The 20,103-nt window shown below is 50.7% G+C and overlaps 1 protein-coding gene and 1 pseudogene across 1 annotated transcript in view; both read left to right on the top strand.

The window, feature by feature from the left end:
- Positions 1-14,935, top strand: part of LOC139673818 (zinc finger protein 850-like) — a 190,382-nt gene extending 175,447 nt beyond the window's left edge. Inside the window, 1 exon segment of the mRNA XM_071559639.1 lies at positions 14,180-14,935. Coding sequence (XP_071415740.1) covers positions 14,180-14,683 — 504 coding nt within the window. The 3' untranslated portion in view covers positions 14,684-14,935.
- LOC139674159 (olfactory receptor 14C36-like) lies at positions 5,148-12,493 on the top strand (annotated as a pseudogene).
- Positions 14,936-20,103: the final 5,168 nt, after the last annotated feature.

The following is a 20,103-nucleotide window of genomic DNA, read 5'->3' as shown; positions in this document are numbered from 1 at the left end:
TCTCTTTTTTTTTTCCTAACTTCCAGACCATGGTCTGTGTTTAACCAGGCCATACTTTTTGCCCCCTGGCTTGTCTTAGGTCACACAGGCACAGCTCCCGGAGCTTTGAGGTTTCCTTCTTAAAACACCTGCAGCCTTCCTGGACTTCTTTTTCTTTCTGGGCTGATTCCCAATGCACTCCATCCATCAGTTTCCCAAACTGGCCAAAGTCTGTAAGCTGTCAGTCCAAGGTGTCAGTTCTGCTGGTGCCCCTCCCTTCACCCACAATGGAAATCCCCATTATTTCATGGTCTCTGTGCCCAAGACAGCCCTGACCACCACATCACCCACCAGCCACAGAATCACAGAATGCTTTGGGTCATGAGGGACCTTAAAGAGCATCTCGTTCCAACCCCAGGGGCAGGAACAAGTTTCACTAGACCAGGTTACTCAGAGCCACATTCTGCTTGGCCATAAACAACTTCTAGTGATGGAGAAACCAGAACTTCTCTGAGAACCTGTGCCAGAGGGTCACCACCCTCACCATAAAGAATTTCTTACCAATATCTCATCTAACCCTTCCCGCTATCAGTGTGAAGCCATTTCCCCCTTCTCCTGTCACTCCATGCTCTTGTAAATACTCTCTCTGCATCTTTCTTCTTGGCTCCCTTCAGGTCCTGGAAGGCCACAATTAGGTCACCCCAAGGCCTTCCGTTCTCCAGGCTGAACAATCCCAATTCTCTCTGTCTTCCCTCATGGCAGAGATGCTCCATCCCTCTGATCATCCTGGTGATCTCCTCTGGACTTGCTCCAACCGCTCCTTGTCCTTGCTGTGCTGGGACCCCAGAGCTGGAGGCAGCTCTGCAGGTGGGGCAACATCCCACCAGGTGTGTTCCAGCAAGGACAGTGTGGAACCTCCTGGAACCAAAGGGGACACTGTGACACCACAGAACCTCCTGGAACCAAAGAGGACACTGTGACACCACAGAACCTCCTGGAACTCAAGGGATATTATGAGATGACAGAACCTTGTGACAAATGGGGCCTCATGGATCCAGAGGAACCCAGAGATATTCTGGAACCTCCAGGAATGAAGGGGCCTTTGTGACACTGCAGAGGGTTATGGAGCCCAAACTACCCTGGGGCTGCTGCTGAACACCATGGAATTAAAAGTCCATTGTGATACTGAAGGGATTAATGGAACTGAAAGAACCCTGGGAAACTGGAACCTCCTGGAATCAAGGGGCTATTTTGACACTGAAGTGCCTTATGGAGACAAAGGGACCCTGGGGCACTGTGGAACCTCATGGAACCAAGGGGCCTTTGTGACTTGTGGGGACTCCTGGAATCAAATGAACCTCAGGACATTTTGGAACCTCATGGCCCCAAGGGGCCACTGTGACACTGCAGAGCCTTATGGACCATGACAGGATGTTCTGCCCTGATCAGGCCCAGAATCCACTCAGAGAATGCAAACAATGCAGGCTCTCTGGGCTGAGTTACTGCTGCCACCAAGGGGCTGTTTGGGTGTTGAATTCTGCTACAACCAGCCTGGTTCACCAAACTGCAAATGCTCATCCTGCTTTTTGGAACAGGATATGACAGATAAGCTGCTCACTGGCCTGGAAACATGTGACCAGCAATCCCTGATAGTGTAACTATAAAAGCTCAGTCCAACTTCCATATGGCAGATCCTTCCACAGACTGTCTTGAAGCATGTGGAGCTTCTCCCATGAAGCAGGGATGGCTCTTCATGGTCACTGCCCAGGGGTTAAGGGAAGGAGAGAGATCTGCCCTATTTAGTTGTGTGAGAGTTACATCAGTCCCTTTTTAATGATTGTTTCTTTTTGCTGCTTTTGATCAACTGCATTAAAATAATTGTTTTGATACAGTGCTCTGCACTATTTTATGCTATAATATACTCTACTAGGAGGCTTTAGCTTTTCCAGAGTGTATTAAATATTTAAGAAAATATCTGTTCACTTGTCTACTGTTCTGTCTGCTCATTTATCATAATATATAATGCAATTTATATAAGTGGATCTGATTTGCCATCGTTAAAACTTGTGAGGAAAAGTGATTCAATCACCCCTCTATAATTCCTGAAATGACCCCTTGATTCCATGAGGTTCCACAGAGGGACAATGAATCCATTGTATCAATAAGACTCTGCAGTGTCACACTGGGCCGCTCATTCCATGAGGTTCCACAGTGTCCCAGTGGTGGTATCAGAGATGGTGGAGCTTTTGTTTTTGTGGTCAGAATAGAATGAGAAAAAAATAATGTCACCAATGGCGTCTGGGAAGGTCCAGACTGGATATGTGAAGAAAGAAATTTCTCTTCAAGACAAGTGCTCCGATACAAAGCATCGCCCAGAAAGAGTCTGGATCAGCCCAAGGCTTTGTGTGCCAAGGCAGAGCCAGGGAGGAGGGAGAGATGTCAGTGCAGGAAGGGGCCAGCGAGGTGGGGCAGCCGGGGGATGCCGACAGCCTGCAGGGAAAGGGGCAGGGCATGGACACCGTAGGACAGCCTGGGCTGGAGAGGAGACAGGGATGTGCAGAGGCTGAAAGGCCCCAAGAGAGCCAAGTTGTGCAGGCCTTTGGCCATGGCTGCTGTGTGTGCCCCTGATGGCATGAGGAGACAAGTGAGCCTTGCAGCCCTGGGGCCTCATTGCTTCCTTGTCCCTGCTCAGCAGCCTGGGAGGTGCCACCCCATCCTCCTGCCCCTGCTATTCCACATCCCAGGACCCCTGTGCCCAAGGAAGAGCCTGAGGAATGAGGGAGGGAATGAATCTCCCTTCCCAGAGGCTGGGGGTCATGGCTGTGACCTTTGGCTTAATGAAATGCCTCTTACTTTCCTCAGCATCAGAGTGACCTTTCTTTCCTAGTCCATATTTGTCATCATTGTCTCTTTGTTTTCTAACTGGAATCTGGGGACACTTTCTCAGTTATGTCCCTCAGAGGGACCCATTAACAACAAAAGAAACTTTAAAGTTTGATTCTGACTTTGCTTTCTCAAGAGGGTCCTGCAACTTTCCTCAGGGTCTGAGGTTCAGGGACTCAGCACCAAACCCCCCCGAGGGCCATTAAATGCCCTGGGCTGTTGCTGTGCTGCTGAGCTGGGCCGGGCTCCTGGCACACAGGGAGCTCCTGGCAAGCGGGCAGCGCTGCAGAGAGACAGCTCTGCCCAGGAGCAGCTCCTGTGCACAGCCCAGCAGGGCTCAGGGCACTGCCTGCACACACCCAGGGCAGAAAAGCAGGGCAGAGAGAGGTTACACAGAGTCTGGGGTGTGAGGAAAGTTGAGAGGAAGATCCACAGAAGAAGAATCTTTCCAGGCTTTCAGAAGGTAAGTCTGCATGAAGGGCAATGTATGTGCAGTTTGTGGGAAGATCTCCCAACGCTGGCACATCCCACAGCCTGGGGGGTCTCTAATGTGGGATATCACAGTGTCTCTGTTGCTGAAGAGGAGGACGGGCTGCAAAGCAGGGACTCTCTGCTGCACCATCCCAGGGACATCCCAGCAGGTTTCCCTCCTCCCAGGGATGGCTGTAGGGTTTGAATCCAGGCTGTGCCACCCAGGCTGCCCCAAACTGTCCTGCAGAGCAGGGTCCTGCACCCCAGGGTGCTGTGCCAGGGCAGGAGCTCTGCCCCCTGTCAGGGGCAGCTCTCAGCTGGTCTGGGGAACTCCCTCAGTGCTGGGGGAGAGGCTGTGGGTGGAAAGAGCAAACCCTGACACGGAAGGGCAGGGCAGGGCAGGTTTGTTCAGCTATCAAGTTAGAGTTTCATAGGTGAGGACTGCTTACAGAACCAGAGCACTCAGGGATATTTTCCAGGGGATACTTCAAGGACAAGGTGAAAGGAGGGATTTCTATCAGGCTTTCAAGCCACATACCTGGTGGTTTGTGTTGCAGAGGGAAAACTGAGGAGCTGCACAGGGGCTGAGAACTACCTGGCATTGCTGGTGTCTGGGAGGTGGCACAGCTGGCTCAGGGTGACACTGCCCTGAGTGCCCACCTGGTTCTGCCCTGGCTTCTCCCAGCCAGACCCTCAGTGTGCATTTCCTTTTTCCTCAACTTGCTCATGTTGCTGGGGTTGTTTCCTCCTTCTCTCAGTCAGGCTCACTGGGAATGGGAGTTTAAGCTACAGAGTCAATCACTGATCCTGTGATCCCCCTCAGGCAGGTGGGTCCCTGGGAATGAGACATTCCAGTTTTCCTCTGAGCTGTGGGGCTGTCAGTAGTGAATTCTGTGTGCCTGGAGAATGAGGTGTGTTTCCCAGAATCAAACCCCATTGTCAGGACACTTGGCTCTTCTCTGAGATGTCCTTCCAAGCTGGGAGCTGCCCTCAAGAATGCAAATCACCTTCATAGCACAATTGTGTTATCTGAAATCCCCAGTGCAGAGGGGCAGAGATGCTGTGCCCATCCCAGGAAATGCTGTTGAGTTGGTGAGATGAGCCATGTGTGTCCTTGAGACCTTGAGCCAGGCTGAGACACTGAGTGGTCTGTGATGGATCTCTCTGCTCTCAACAGTGTCTAGTGGAATTTCAGACAAAACTGGGAGTGTGATCACTCTCTCTCTGAGGAAGGTCCAAGTCCAGGGCAGCTGGAACATGGAAGAGGGAGAGAGCAGCTGCCCTCACTCTGCACTAAGCCACAGACATGGTCCTGTTCGGGAAGCCCTGCTCTGCTCTTCCTCAGGGCAGCACAAATGCTGAGGGGTTCTGAAATCCAGGAAACCTCCACAGGGAAGATGAGGGGAGTCAGAAACAAAACACCCAAACCTCTGAACTGTCTTCTGGAATATTCTCAAAACTGCGAGTGCAGATGCCCATGAGAAATTTTGCTTTAGGAGCAGTTTCATCTGACACAGCTGAACACCAGGATGGGCTCAGTCCCCACCATGGCCATGACCTACCCTGGAGCAGAGCAGGGCTGACCCTCACAGCCAGTGGGCAGAGGGGCTGCTCCTCATGGGAAATGTAGTGAGCACAAAGCTGGGCTCCAGCCATGGATATGAAGCAAAGTTTCCTGAAAAAGGAAAAGTGGGGAGCGTGAGCAGAAGGGAAAGGGGTATTGGGATATATCTGTGATTATTCTCAGAAATATCTCATCTGATTTGTCACTGTTATTTCCTTCTTGGACAGTGCCCCACCTCCAGAGGCAGCAGATGCCCAACAGCAGCTCCATCAGCCAGTTCCTCCTCCTGCCATTGGCAGACACGCGGCAGCTGCAGCTCCTGCACTTGTGGCTCTTCCTGGGCATCTCCCTGGCTGCCCTCCTGGGCAACGGCCTCATCATCAGCGCCGTAGCCTGCGACCACCACCTGCACACCCCCATGCACTTCTTCCTGCTCAACCTGTCCCTCACAGACCTGGGCTCCATCTGCACCACTGTCCCCAAAGCCATTCACAACTCCCTCTGGGACACCACAACCATCTCCTACACAGGATGTGCTGCACAGCTCTTTTTCTTTGTCTTCTTCATTGGTACAGAGTTTTCCCTCCTCACCATCATGTGCTACGACCGCTACGTTGCCATCTGCAAACCCCTGCACTACGGGACCCTCCTGGGCAGCAGAGCTTGTGCCCACATGGCAGCAGCTGCCTGGGCCAGTGGCTTTCTCAATGCTCTGCTGCACACAGCCAATACATTTTCCCTGCCCCTGTGCCAGGGCAATGCCCTGGGCCAGTTCTTCTGTGAAATCCCTCAGATCCTCAAGCTCTCCTGCTCACATTCCTACCTCAGGGAACTTGGGCTCATTGTGGTTAGTGTCTGTTTAGGTTTCGGCTGTTTCATTTTCATAGTTTTCTCCTATGTGCAGATCTTCAGGGCTGTGCTGAGGATCCCCTCTGAGCAGGGACGGCACAAAGCCTTTTCCACGTGCCTCCCTCACCTGGCCGTGGTCTCCCTGTTCCTCAGCACTGCCATGTTTGCCCACCTGAAGCCTCCCACCATCTCTTCCACATCCCTGGACTTGGTGGTGTCAATTCTTTACGCAGTGATTCCTTCAGCACTCAACCCCCTCATCTACAGCCTGAGGAACCAGGAGCTCAAGGATGCCCTGAGGAAAATGATGACTGGATGCTTTTCAGCAGCAAGAACCTGCCAGTTTTCTTCTGTACAGTGTTCACAATAAAACTCATGACAGGCTCAGTTGCCTCCCCAGGTTTTTCTTGGTGGTCAGTTGTTTGGTTTTTTTCCTAAGGTTGTTCTCAATGAAATTTTGTTATTCATCCTCTCATCTAAATCACTGTTTCTTTTTTTAATTTAACTCTTTCAATCTTTAATTGAGTAATTGTGCTATCTTTATATTTAAACAAAATAAACTCTCTTACAGTAGCCTTGTGTGTCTGAGGAGGTTATTGGAGATCATTGGATTTTTCCTTTGAGATTTTCAGGCACCTACAGGCCAGTTGCATGTGTGCAGAGAAGGGCAAAAGAGTCCCAGCACAGCAGCACTGCCAGGGAGCACCAGCACTGGGCCTTTGCTGACCTGCTCTCTTTCCACTTGTACACTCTCCTGCAGAGCCCCTGGGCTGGACTAAGGCCTTGGTCCTCTGCCAGCTGGGACACAGACCTGCTGCATGTCCATCCTGGGCTCACAGGCAGGGACAGGCCATGGGCACTGCTGGGACACAGCTGGGCTCCACAACAGCAGCTCCATCAGGAAAGGGCTTCTCCTTAGCTCAGGACATGCAGTCTTAGGGCTTTTTGCAAAGTCATTCTCAAGAACATGCCAAGGGATAGACTCTGTAGAGGCTCCTTGTTTGCTTGTTCTCCAGGGGCTCTAAACCTGCATGTGAACCAGCAAACAGAGCCCTGTAACTGCAGGGGCTACAGCAGGAAACAGGGAAAATGATCTGGTGAGTGTTCTGTGTTACCCTCAGAGAACACACTACTGCTACCCATGACAACAATAGCAGTAATAAAAGCTGGAACTATAACAAAAAATCCCACAAGAAGCACATGAGGTGCACAACACCATTGCTCCACTGCTCACCACTCAGTGCCCAATGCCCAGCCCAGCCCAGACACAGATCAGCCCTTCCTGACCAACCCCCCATTAACACCCTGAGCACGGCCCTGCATCAAAGGGAACATCCCTTGGGCCAGTTGGGCTCAGCTGTCCTGGCCCTGCTCCCATTCCTGGGACCCTGAGAAGATCATTGGAGGCCATGATTTCACAAACCTCTCACAGACTCCAAACCAAAAGCAAAACTCAAAGCACCTGGAAAAACCTGCAGCCCCTGAAGCTTTAAGGAGCCCTCAAGGGCCAATCCTGACAAAGCCTCCCCAGGGACTCGCCCCAGCAGACCCTTGGAGGCCACGACTGCAGGGAGGCAAAGGCTCTGAGCAGCAGCTCAGGTGCTGAGCAAAGCCTGGCTTGGCTGGAGGCAGCAGAAAGGCCCAGCCCTGACCCCCAGCCCGGGGAAAGCACATCCTGTCCCTCACACCTTGCTCAGGGCTCTGCTGGGGGCACTGGCATGGGGGGTGATGCTGAGGGCAGGACAGGATAAAGAGAATCAGGAGGGGAGGGGGCAGATCAAGAAGCCAGTCTTTCAACAAAGAAATTGAAAGGAGTGACACAAATGAAAACAGGAAACCAAAGTTACCTGGTCCCTGAACTCAACAAAAATTTCAAACTTGTGAAAAGACTCCAGCTGCCAGCCAGGTGAGTGGATTTCCACCTGGCTGCTTCCATGCTGGGATAGTGGGGCTGATAGTCAGCAGTTGCAAGGTCATGAAGCCCAAAAGCTGAGATTCCTTTGCTAGAGATTAGGAAATTGAAAGAGGAATTGGAAAAGAAGTAGAAATTTACAGTCTCTGGAGATGACTCTTCTCAAGCGTGAGGGCAAGAGATCCATTTCAGGAAGATTTCGTGAACTCCCCAGGAAAGTGAAGCTCTGGAAACAAAAGTATCCAGTACTTGAGGGAATTACCTGCGCTGGAAATCATCTATAGTGACCTAAAAAGTGAAAACACCCCTAAAGACTCAGAGGATGTTCCTTGCACAGTGGCCATGAGGAGGTTCAAAGCACTCCTGGATCACATTCCAACAGCGTGATGGCATTGTATTCCCTCCAAAGGGATACACCAGGGGATGGCACCCTCCTGGCTCTGAAATGTAGTAGAAACTCTGGGCACTTCCTCACCCCCATGGCCCAGCAGCTCAGCTCTCAGGGGCAGCCCAGGAGATCAGTCCTCTCCTGTCGCAACCAGAGGGAAAGGGAGTCCCAAGCACAGGCCACGTGGTGATCTCTGGTTCTTTCTGCATGGCCTGAGGGAGACATGAGGAAGTGGGATGGTGAACCCACCTTTGAGCTGGGAGCCCATGGAGGTGAACTGAGAGGGAAGAGAGCTGTGGAGAAGGGGTCAGCCAAGAAGGATGTCCATGTAGTTGCTGCAGGGATACAAGAAAGCAATCAGAAATCTCCCAGGCATAAAAGGACTAAAATCAACTCTTTTGATCCTGGTAACAGGACTTCTGGTCTGGTATCACAGAGGTCAGACAGTGAATACTCTGGCCAGGAACAGGAATAGAGGGTCCCTGCCTTTGGCCAGGAGGAGGAAAGGGATGACCAGGCACACTGCACTGTGTGGATTCAATGGCCTGGCACAGCCGATCCACAGAGGTGTAAAGCTTTAGTAGACACTGGTGCCCAGTGCACACTGATGGCATCAGGGCACAGGAGTGCAGAACCCTCTGGATCTCTGGAGTGGCAGGGGGATGCCAGGAGTTGTGTGTGTTAGAGACTGAGGTGAGTTTAGGAGGGGAGAAGTGGGAAAAGCCCCACATTGTGTCTGGCCCAGACTGGCCTTGTTTTCTGGACACTCTGCTCAAGGTGCTCCAGGAAACTCATCACAGACCAGCCCCTCCCAATGACCATTCCCAGCACTGGTTTGTCACCCACCTCTGAGAGGTGGTTTGTTCCTTCCCAGAGGGACATCAAGTGACTGGGCCAGAAGTGCAAGAGATCCCAAGTCTTTGTCCCCTCGGGCACAGCATCACCTGTGCCACCAAGGGCTGTGAGCAGACCTGCTGTGCTGAGGCTCTGGGGCCATGTGGCCTCCTGGCACAACCCCAGGAAGGCTGGGCACTGTCACCCCTTGTCCTGCCCTCAGCATCACCCCCCATGCCAGTGCCCCCAGCAGAGCCCTGAGCAAGGTGTGAGGGACAGGATGTGCCTTCCCCAGGCTGGGGGTCAGGGCTGGGCATTTCTGCTGCCTCCAGCCAAGCCAGGCTTTGCTCAGCACCTGAGCTGCTGCCCAGAGCCTTTGCCTCCCTGGAGTCATGGCCTCCAAGGGTCTGCTGGGACAAGTCCCTGGGGAGGCTTTGTCAGGAATGGCCCTGTGGGGTTCCTTAAAGCTCCAAGGGACTGCAGGATTTTCAAAGTACTTTGACTTTTGCTTTAGGTTTGGAGTTTCTTAGAGATTTGTTCAATTAAGGCCTCCAATTATCAGCTGTATTGAGTCCCTTGAGATTCTTAGTCAGTATCAACACTCAGTGGGGCTCATTAATGCTTCAAGGTACTCAAAGCTTATTGAGGTGCTTCTTTTTGACACCCAGTCTGTGAGAGGTTTGCAATATCATGGCCTGCAATGATCTGCTTTAATTAGTCCCTTGAGAGGCTTTGTCAGTAACAGCCCACAATGAGGCTTGTTAATGCTTCAAGGAACTCAACATTTATTAAGGTACTTTCCCTTTCCTTTTGAAACCGAGTCTATGAGAGGTTTGTTCAATCAAGGCTTCCAATTATCTCCTCCTACCAGTCTGTGAAGAGCCTGTATTGGGAATGGCCCTCAGTGGGACCCATTAGTGCTTTGAGATACTTTGTGATTTTCTTCTGGCTTTGACTTATGGAAAGGTTTGTGCAATCTCCTCTCAGGTCCTGAGGTTCAAGGGCTCAGCACCAAATGCACCACGGGGCTTGTTAAGATAAAGCAAGTCCTACCAGATCATGGCTCTTTCTGAGTTTGCCCTCTAATCAAGGAGAGTTAATTAAGTAATTTCCCTAATACAGTTTTGAAGAAAGATTTCAAAGAGCTTCTAACAAATGTGCATTTCTATTTTAAATGATATGGATAATTACTTTACTTTTTAGAGAAGAGGTGATTGCAGCATTCTCTGATTGATGTTGACCAAGGTTCCCTCCTGAAAAGGTTTGGACTAATTGGAGAGCAATCCCTTGAGGTCTGACAGTGGGGACAACCTTGCTCCACACCTCCCCAGCCCCATCATGTCTCTTATCAGTCAGCTGGGACCTGCTTTGCTCTGAGAACTGGGTGAACACAGGCAAGAGGGATTTTTCCTCTATTTTTGCTGCAATCTGAAACTCATAAATTTCACCATTGAAAACAAACACACTCCTCAGACTTTCACCTCAAATCCCCCCAGTTTTACCCCAAATCCCCAGGATTCCACTCAAAATCCCATAATTACCCTCAAAATCCTTTTAATTCCACCGAAAGGTACCCTGATTTTCACCTCATACCACAATGGTTCTACTCCAAGTTGCTTTAATTCCAACTCATATCTCTATAAACCCATCAAAGTCCTGCTGATTTTGCCCCAAATCTCCCGTGTCTTCCACCCAAAATTCTATTAATTCCACATAAAACTCCTCTCATTTACCCCCAAATCCACTTAATTTTCCTGAATATCTCCATTATTTTTGCCCAGAGTTCCCTTAATTCCATCTATAACCTCCCCAATCCCATATATTTAACTAAAATTTACTTTAATTTCACCTAAAATTTCTCAATTCTCTTTATTTCCACCTCAAATCTTCTTAACTACGTGCAATATTTCCTTATTTCTACCCAACATATCCCTAATTCCATCCCAAATCTCTGACCTCCACTCAAAAATACCTTGATCCCTCTTACAATCCCAAGTATTTCATCCCAAATCCTGAAGGTTCCACAGAAATCCCCTTAATTTCACATAAGGATTATTTAGTTCCATCCCAAATTCCTTTAATTCCACCCAAACTCTCCAAATTTCACCTCAAATCCACTGAATTCCACTCTGAATTCCCTCAATTCCACACAAAATCCCTTCCCCAACTCACCAGCCCCCCAAGTGCCCCCAAATCCCCCCCAACCCCCAAGTGTCCCTTTGGAGCCCCAAATTCTGGGGAAGGACCCATGGGAAGGGGGGGCTGGGGGGCTTTGGGGAGGTTGGGGTGGATTTGGGGGCCTAGAGGGCACTTGGGGGGCACTTGGGGGTCCCATTGGGGTCTGAGGGGGATTTATGGGGCACTGAGAAAGAACTTGGGTGTCCGAGGGGACCCCTGGGGGATCACTCGAGTGTCCAGGGATGGAATCTGGGGGTCCAAAGAGGATTTCAGGGGTCACTTGTAAGTCCTGGAGGAACTTGGGGGTCACTTGGGGGTCCAGGGATATGATTTGTGGGTCCTGAGTGGGTATTGGGGGAGCACTTGGGGGTCCTGGGGCCCTTCTGGGGCAGTTTGGGGTTTGGGGGACACTTGGGGGGTTGCAATGGGGGTGGGACCAACCCGATTGGGCGAGGGGGGGCGGGAGTTGTAGTCCCGCCTGTGATTGGCCAGAGCGGGCTGGGGTGCATCACGGGAAATGTAGTACGGGACAGGCTCAAAATGGCGCTGCTGGGAGAGATGAGCAGTGGCGGCGCCATAGGGAGGTTTGGAAGATAATTGGGAACATTTAGGAAATATTCGGGGACTCAGGGAGGGCTTTGGGGATCCCTCACGACCCACCCACCCCCCACAGACCCGCGGGATCACCCCGGGGCCGTGTTGGCTGTGACGGTGAAGGAGCCGGGTAAGCCCCTCCCCCCACCCCGCGATCCGCTTCGGGACCCCCCAAAATCACCAAAAAAAATCCCTGCGACCCCCCAAACCGCCCACCTGGGACCTCCCAAACTGCCTCGGCCCCCCAGGATGCCCCAAATCCCATTCTAAACGCTCTGGAGCATTGGAAACACTTTGCCCCCCCCCAAACGCCTCAGAGACCCCCTAAACCCCCTCCTAGACCCCCCCAAACCTCTTTCAGAGCGTCTAAACTGCCCAGAACCCACCGAACTACACTCAGGCTATCCTGTATTTCATCCCAGACCCCCCAAACCACCGCAGGACCCGCCAAAATCCCTTTCTGAAGCAACCGGACCTGCCAAATTCCCTCAACCTCCCCCCAGACCCCCACCCAGACCTCTCCAAACTGCCCCAAGACTCCCAGACTACCTCAAACCCCTCCTAAATTCTCTCCCGGTCTCTCCAAACTGCCCCAAGGCCCTCAAACTACTTCCAGAACTCCCCAAACTAGGCCAGGATCCCCCTAAACCCCCTCCCAGAACCCCAATACTGCTCCCAGATCCCCCAAAACCATCTCTGAGTCCCCCAAACCTTTCCCAGGACCCCCACACTGCTGTCAGACCCCCCCTGTACCACCCCAGGACCCCCCAAACCCTTCCCTGGCCCTCCAAAGTACTTCTGGACCTATAAACTGCCATCAGACCCTCCAAAACAACTATAGGACCCCCCCTAAACTCTGTCCCAGGACCCTCAAACTGCCCCAAGAGCCCCCTAAAACACCTCAGGAGCCCCAAACTGGGATCTGGAAGTGACAGCTGAAACAGAGAGAACTGAAGCTGAGTGAGACACGTGGGCAGCCTGAAAAAAAAATGGAAAATGGGATTGATTTATTGTTTATTTCTAGAAGTTGAAAGGGGGAAATTGGGTATGATGCTCTTGGAAAAGGGAACGGTGTGAGTGAATGAGAAGTGACCTCAGTGTGGGGAACAAAGGGAGTCATCCCCAAAGGGGGCTTTCCTTGGGGAGCATGTCTGGATGCTGGAAAATCCTGGGATCCTCCCATCCCCCCAAATGGAGGTGCCTGGCACAGATCCCCTAAAACCCCAAACCATCAAGATTTGGCCAAAACCCCCTCCAAAATATGCAGATTAAGGCCAAAGAAATTCAAAGCACCAAAATTCACCTCCAAATTTGCTCTCTCTGGTCTCTCCTCTTTGGGGTTCTGGGGGTCCCCCCCTGTCCAGGCTGTTGGGGGTGCCTTGTGTTTTGGGGGCCCCTCTCTGGGGTTCTGCCTTTTCCAGGCTGCTGGAGATCCTGGGAATGCCAGGGGTCGCCCACTCTGTGATCTGACCCCTTTGGGGTTCTGGGATTCCCCCTCTCCAGGGTCCCAATTAGGAATGCCGAGGGTGCCAGAGGTCCCCTATGCCCTGACTCTCTACTCAGTGTGCTCGGGGATCCCCCTAGAATCCCAAAAAGGAGATCCCGGAAATGGGGCACCCTCAGGACCCCTGGCATCCTGGGGAAGGAGGGGGCCTATCCCCAAACTGGGGGACCCCAGAGAGGAGGGACACCAAGAAACCCAAAGTGGGGAGACCAGAGAGGAGGGTCCCCTTTGATTCCTGGGCCCCCCGGCAGCCTGGAGAGGGCAGGGACCCCAGAGAGGGGGAACCCTCAATTGACGTGGGACCCCCAGCGGCCAAGACAGGGGAGACCCCCAGAACCCCAAAGTAAAGAGACCAGAGAGAGGAAACTCCCGAGAGGGGATTTTTTTTACTTAATCTTACTGTTTTGGAGGGTTTTAAGGGCACAGGATGCCTGGTGAATTCCAGAGATGGACTTGGGCAGGAGGATCACCCAACCTTATTTTTCCCCCCAAATCAGGATTTCTCCTGCCCAAAGCTTGTCAGAATGGAGGAAAAGGCTGTGAGGAAGAGGAAGATGTCCCGTCCCTGGGTCCCCCCCAGGCAGGTGAGGAGGAAGTCAGTGCCCCTTTGCCCCTCCCTTGTGCTGCATCTTCCAGCCCAGCATGGCCCCGGCTGCAGGACAACCCCGCTGCCGACGCCGTCCTGCCGGGGCCGGGTTTGGGGGGATGTCCTTGGCCTTCCCTGTGGGCCGGAGGCAAATGCCCTGCCTGTCCTTGTTCCTTCCTGCCCCAGGCCCCGAGCTGAGCACGGAGAGCACGGAGGACAAATCCCCCCGGCAGAACCTGCTGGCAGAGGCCGTTTTGAAGGGCTTCACAGACCAGGAAGTCGCCGGGAAGGAAAATCCACGGAGATCTGCCAGGAGGAGAAGCTCCAAAACCAGCCCAGTGTGCTCAGAGGAGGAAAGAAGCAGCCAGGGCCAGGAAGGCAGCCAGACATTCAGCCAGAGCTCCAACCTGGTGGTGCAGCAGCATCTTCACACAAAGGAAAAGCGCTACAAGTGCTTGGAATGTGGGAAGAGCTTCAGCAGCAGCTCCGACCTGTTCCGCCACCAGCACATCCACACTGGGGAACGGCCCTACACCTGTGGGGAATGTGGGAAGAGCTTCAGATCCAGCTCCAACCTGATACAGCACAAGATGGTCCACACTGGGGAACGTCCCTACGAGTGTTCCCAGTGTGGGAAGAGGTTTCAGACCAGCTCAGCTCTCCTCCTGCATCAGCGCACACACACGGAGGAGAGGCCCTTCCGCTGCACCCACTGCGGGAAGAGCTTCAACCAGAAGGCCCACCTCATCACCCACCAGGGCATCCACACTGGGGAGAGGCCCTGTGAGTGTGGGGAGTGTGGGAAGAGCTTCAAACGCAACTCCCACCTCATCTCCCACTGGAACATCCACACAGGGGAGAGGCCTTACAACTGCTTGGAGTGTGGGAAGAGCTTCATCCGGAGCACTCACTTGACTTTACACCAACGGACCCACCGGTAAGTGAAGCCCTACAAGTGCCCCGACTGCAGGACAAGCTTTATCTGCTGCTCTATCTCCATCATCCATTGGAGGACCCATGTTGGATGATCCACAGTGTCTCATTTTGGGCACAGACCTTGTGACCCATGTTGGGTAAAGATTTGATGACCAACATTCTTGATGAGTCTTGTTTAGGACAGACGTGGTGACCCACGTTCCAGGTGATCCATGCTGGGCACAGCCCTGGTGACCTGTAGGTACAGAAAATTCAGGGGTGAGCAACCTATACAGACCCTGTGAGACTGGGGTAGCTATCAGCTGAGAAGCAGCAATGAGCACAGCTTCTGGTAGGTGATAGGGAGGAGGTTACTCCCAAGGGATTCACACAGTAGTTTCTCACAGGACTCTGCAGGTGCTTGAAGAGATCGAGGATGAGATAATATAAACATTGGGCTTGTGAGTTATGGGTTATAACCAATTGGGATTTTCAGGTACATGGTGTGAGGTTCAATTTAGCCAATGGTATGTAGCTTTAGTTCCATATAAACTGTGTGTGGTGTGTAATAAATCTGCATTCACTTGATCATAATGATCTGTGTGTGGTGTCCATATCCTCTGCTGTTTATTTTTTGTTTACTTTAACTGGTGCCCGAATGGCAGTGGATTCTCATAACAGATGAAGATTTTCCCTTGGATTGCTGCATCCCTGACTCCTGCACCCTGAAAACGAAGCAGTACAATGAGAGGAATAAAAGCGGAGTTTTCCAACCAAAGAGACGGCTGCCCCGGCGGTCGGCAGGCCCACAGTGCCCCATGGAGTCTGGAGTTAAGGGGTGCACCTCAGAGTGATGACAAGTCATCTGGAAATCTCGCTCAAAAATTCAGGTGAGCGAGCAGTTGGGGAGGTGATGGGGGTGAGCTCTTCCAATGCATCTGTTCTGAGAAAGGGATTTGCCATAATTTTTGGGCTTTGAAGTATTTTTTAAAGTGGGCACAAAATAGAGACCTTTTCCCCGATGTTAATACAGTGTTTAAGTTGTTTACGTGGGAGGCCATGAGGTGAAGCCTCTGGTACAAGGGATTTGTTGCGGGAAATAAAACCGAAGGACTGCCGTGTTTTCTGTGCTGGCTGCAAACGGCTCCCGCTCCCACCGCCACCCTCCCTGTTGGTTGCCGCCCTGTGGTCACCATTGCTGCGGCTCCAGCCCTGGTCTCTCTGCGGGCTGCCGTCCCGCCCCACCTCCTGCCGGGTGCCGCCGCCATACAGCACCGGTCTCGTCTCCCCAAGCACCGTTCTCTGCTTGCCCCGGGCACGCCATGGGTCCGGCTCCATTCGCTGTCAGAGCCACCGCCTCCTCCCCCCAGCCCTGGCCACCGCCGCCGCTTCCCCACTCCCGCTCTCCACCGGCTCGCCGCCTGCTCCGGCCATGCCATGGCTTCGGCTCCTGCTGCCTTGGGAATGCTGCTTCCTCCCCACCTCCCGCCCGCTGTTGCTGTTTCTCGTAGCCTTGGGAACACCGATTTTTGTCCCCCAACCCCCCTACAGCCGTGCAGGGGCTTCCAGAGTTGGCAATAGAAAGACAGACACCAAAAAATGGGAAATGGGACACAAATCTGTACTTGCAAGGGACAATATAACCCTGAATGCAGCTGTTGGCCATCTCGCAGCACGTGGGCTTTGTCCTGTTCTGTCTTCAAGCTCCACATTTTCTCCTCAGCCTGCTAAAAAGCCGTAAGTTGCCGAAAATTGCTCTCAACTGTTTTGCTTTTTTTCTCATCTTTGGAGGCTGCAAAAGTTTGTTTCCAGCCATTTTCTACCCTGCCAATGCGAGAGAATTATTTCTGAGCAGTTTAAAAATGGCGATTTCCTGCTTTGAGTAGGGAGGGGTCAGCCTCCCCCGAGGCAGGGGGTGGGCTCCCTCGCATGACGTCACCGAGCTTCTTGCCATGTGCGTGAGTCTCACAACGACTGATGGTTATTGTAGTTTGGTCAGGTGGAGCTTTGCACGTCATCAAGTTTTTGCAAAGACTCCTGGGTAATGTATTCCATTTGTAAAGGATTCTGGGTGTTGTAGTTCCAGCATACACCTAAGGGTCTCAAAGCCTGTCAGTTTAGCAAAAGCAGGCGGCTTGAATGGAATCACTTTAATGAACACCAGCCAAAGTCTGTCTTTGGCACAAGTGAAACACAGACACCTGTACCCTTCGGTCACAGACCTACAATGAATCATGCAAGGTCAGAATGTAACATCTTCCTCAAGAGATTCCGAGAGCAACAAAGAAGCCTAGATGGAATCTCCTTTTGAACTTATTCCTTTGTTAACTTGGCTCTTGTTTAAAAGTTATAGAGTGTTGTAAGCTTTTAATAATTTGGAGAAAATTTCTATTTTTTTCTCCACAGGTTGAAATCAGAGATGGATGTAAACAGCTGTTTCCGCAGAACTTTTGAGTGACTGACTAAGCTTTTAATTTGATCCCTCAGATTCATATCCATAACACCAGATAGTAATTGATGTATTTCCATTTGATGGTATTAAGCATTTTCAAACAGCTCTTTGTAGGAGTACCAAAGTGAATTGACACAGATAATGTTTTTAGTTATATAGCATTAGATTGGTTAAGATTTGTTCTTTTAGATGCAGAAATGCATATTTACCACAAGTAACACTAGAATTATGAGAATTAGACGTGTTATGATCTGTTTTTATGAATGTAGAACTTAATGCAACATAATCGGTTTATAGACAAAGTGTTGTTTGGTGGTGTTATATTTCTGTTAAGGTTTTTAAGCTCTTTGGTGCACCAATGACAATGCCTGCAGGAAGGTTTGTTCATTTGTTAAGAAAGTAATGACGTTAAGCAGATAGAACAATGTTTTTTCTTTGGTTAAGAAAATGAAGTTGTTAAGCTAATAGAATAATGTTTGTCATTTCTTAAGCAAATAAGGATGTTCAGTTATTGCAATAATGTTTTTAATTTGTTAAGAGGTTAAGAACTTAAGCAGAATAATTTTAAGAGTTAAAGTGTTAATTGAGTCGGCAGAGTAATGTTAATTTGGTAAAGGTGTAAATCATTAGAGTAAGGCTACATTTATAGCTTTGAGTGTATTGTTAACTAGTACTGATAGTAAATAGGGTTAAACTTGCTACATTACAGAACAGAGCAGCAATTAAGTGTCTGTTCCTGGTTCAAAAAATAAAAAGGGGGCATGAACAGTGGAAAAAGAAAGAATAAGAAAAAAAGAGAAAAAGAAAAATATAAAGAAAGGGTTCACAGAAAAACTCTGTGGGAGAACAATAATGAAAATAAAAAGAGAAAAAGAAAATAGAAGTGAAAAAGGAAGTGATCAATGAATAATAGATGAAGTTAGATAAACAAATTGCTTTAAGGATGAACTATAGATAGATTTTTTTTGTGCCTTTTGTGATTGTGACAATTGTGCTGCAGTTAACATCAGGTGCAGTAGCCTTCTGCTAAGGGCCTGTGCTGAAATGCTGCTGCCAATCTTGTGGCACAATTAGAGACAATTGTCAGGCTGACTGTGTGTGTGTGCGTGTGCGTGTGTGTGTCTGTGTGTGTGCGTGTGTGTGTGTGTGTGTGTGTGTCTGTGTGTGTCTGTGTGTGTGTCTGTGTGTGTGTGTGTGTGTGTGTGTGTGTCTGTGTGTGTGTCTGTGTGTGTGTGTCTCTGTGTGTCTGTGTGTGTGTGTGTGTGTGTCTGTGTCTGTGTGTGTCTGTGTGTGTGTGTGTGTGTGTCTGTGTGTGTGTGTGTGTGTGTGTGTGTGTGTGTGTGTGTGTCTGTGTGTGTGTGTGTGTGTCTGTGTGTGTGTGTGTGTGTCTGTGAGTGTGTGTGTCTGTGTGTCTCTGTGTGTGTGTCTCTGTGTCTCCTCTGACGTCTGCAATGACTGATGAATGCATCCTTAAGGACCAAAGAACTACCTGTAGAATGCAGATGCCTTGTCTTGCCACTGATGCAGACAGTATTAGTCGTGCATTACTGCAAAATAGAGTTGCTTTTGATTGTCTTTGCTTTCAGCACAGCTTTTACCTCAAGGCCTTAGTTTTGAGGAATTTCATAATGTACTGCATGAATTTATCAGACAATTCTGTGTCCATTTATGCACATTTGAGGCAGTTGAAGGACAGAATGAAAAAGCTGACTGTAACAACATCTGTTTTTGATGATTGGTTGAAAAAGTTGGGATTTAATGGTTGGTCATTTGATTTTTTGAAAGAGGGCCTAACAATTGTATTTTTTGTAGCTGCTTTGGTGTTCTTGCCTTGTATATTGCAATGTGTTGTTAATACAGTTCACAAGTCTGTGAAGCAGGCCTGGATCACTCAAAATAAAGAGAGGGGATATGTTGAGGGGTTTCTTTCAGAAAATGGGCTCATGACCAATCCAGCCTGCATCAACCCTGTGAGACTGAAGGCAGCTAAGAATAAACAGTCACAGCTGCTTGGAGGAGTTACCAACTCCCTAGAGGTTTCTCATGGGACCGCCTCGACTTTCACACAGGATTCTGGAGGTGCACCTGAAAACATCGAGGATGAGACAATATAAACATTGGACTTGTGAGATATGGGTTATAACCAATTGGGATTTGCAGTTATATGTTGTGAGGTTCAATGTAGCCAATAGTACGTAGCTTTAGCTCCATATAAACAGTGTGTAGTGTGTAATAAATGGCCATTCACTCGATCACAATGATCCAGTTCCTCTGTGGTTTATTTATTGTTTACTTTAATTCCCCACCCCAGGCCTTTCACAGCCCCCAGAGCCAAACTTGCTCCCCAGGGGAGAGTGAGAGAATTGACCCAACAGCTCTTCAGGATGCTCAAGGGACAGGGCAGCCTTCCCAAAGCTGGAACCCACAGCAAAGTGTTTCTCTTTCCAGCCTCATGGGCACCCACAGCCTGTCCTGCTCTTCTCCTGGCACATCCCATCTCCCCACAGAGCGTTTCCCCAGGGGAACACGTCTGTGCTGGCCTGACCAGCCATTCCTGCAGCCCCTCCCCGTGCTCCCCACAGCCCCCAAACTGGGGGTGCTGCTCTGCAGGGCACGGGGGCTGTGGTGCCCAGGGCCATGTGGGGACTCTGCTGGGCTGTGCTGGTCAGGCTGGGAGGCAGAGCCAGCTGATGGTGGTCCCTGCCACTGACCCCCTGCCACACAAGCTCTTGTGTGGCCATGGAGGGTGCTCAGAGGGGCCCTGCCTTGTTCCAGTGCTGAGAGGTGGGTCTGGGTACTACACTGGATCCAAAGGTGGAATTTCACTGAGGGTAAGACAGGTCACTTAGACTCCTTTCCCTGTACCTGATGTGTCCCCTGGATCTGGAGAGCTCTTGTTTTTCAGTTTACACCCAGATATAGAATATAATCATGGAGTGACCCCACACTTGACAGGCCTGTGCTCACTGGGCTGAATTTCCTGCTGACTCCTTG

Source organism: Pithys albifrons, chromosome 7, assembly GCF_047495875.1.
Source record: "Pithys albifrons albifrons isolate INPA30051 chromosome 7, PitAlb_v1, whole genome shotgun sequence".
Lineage (NCBI taxonomy): Eukaryota > Metazoa > Chordata > Aves > Passeriformes > Thamnophilidae > Pithys > Pithys albifrons.
The sequence above is the reverse complement of the archived record's forward strand: the minus strand, read 5'-3'. Positions and strand labels throughout refer to the sequence as shown.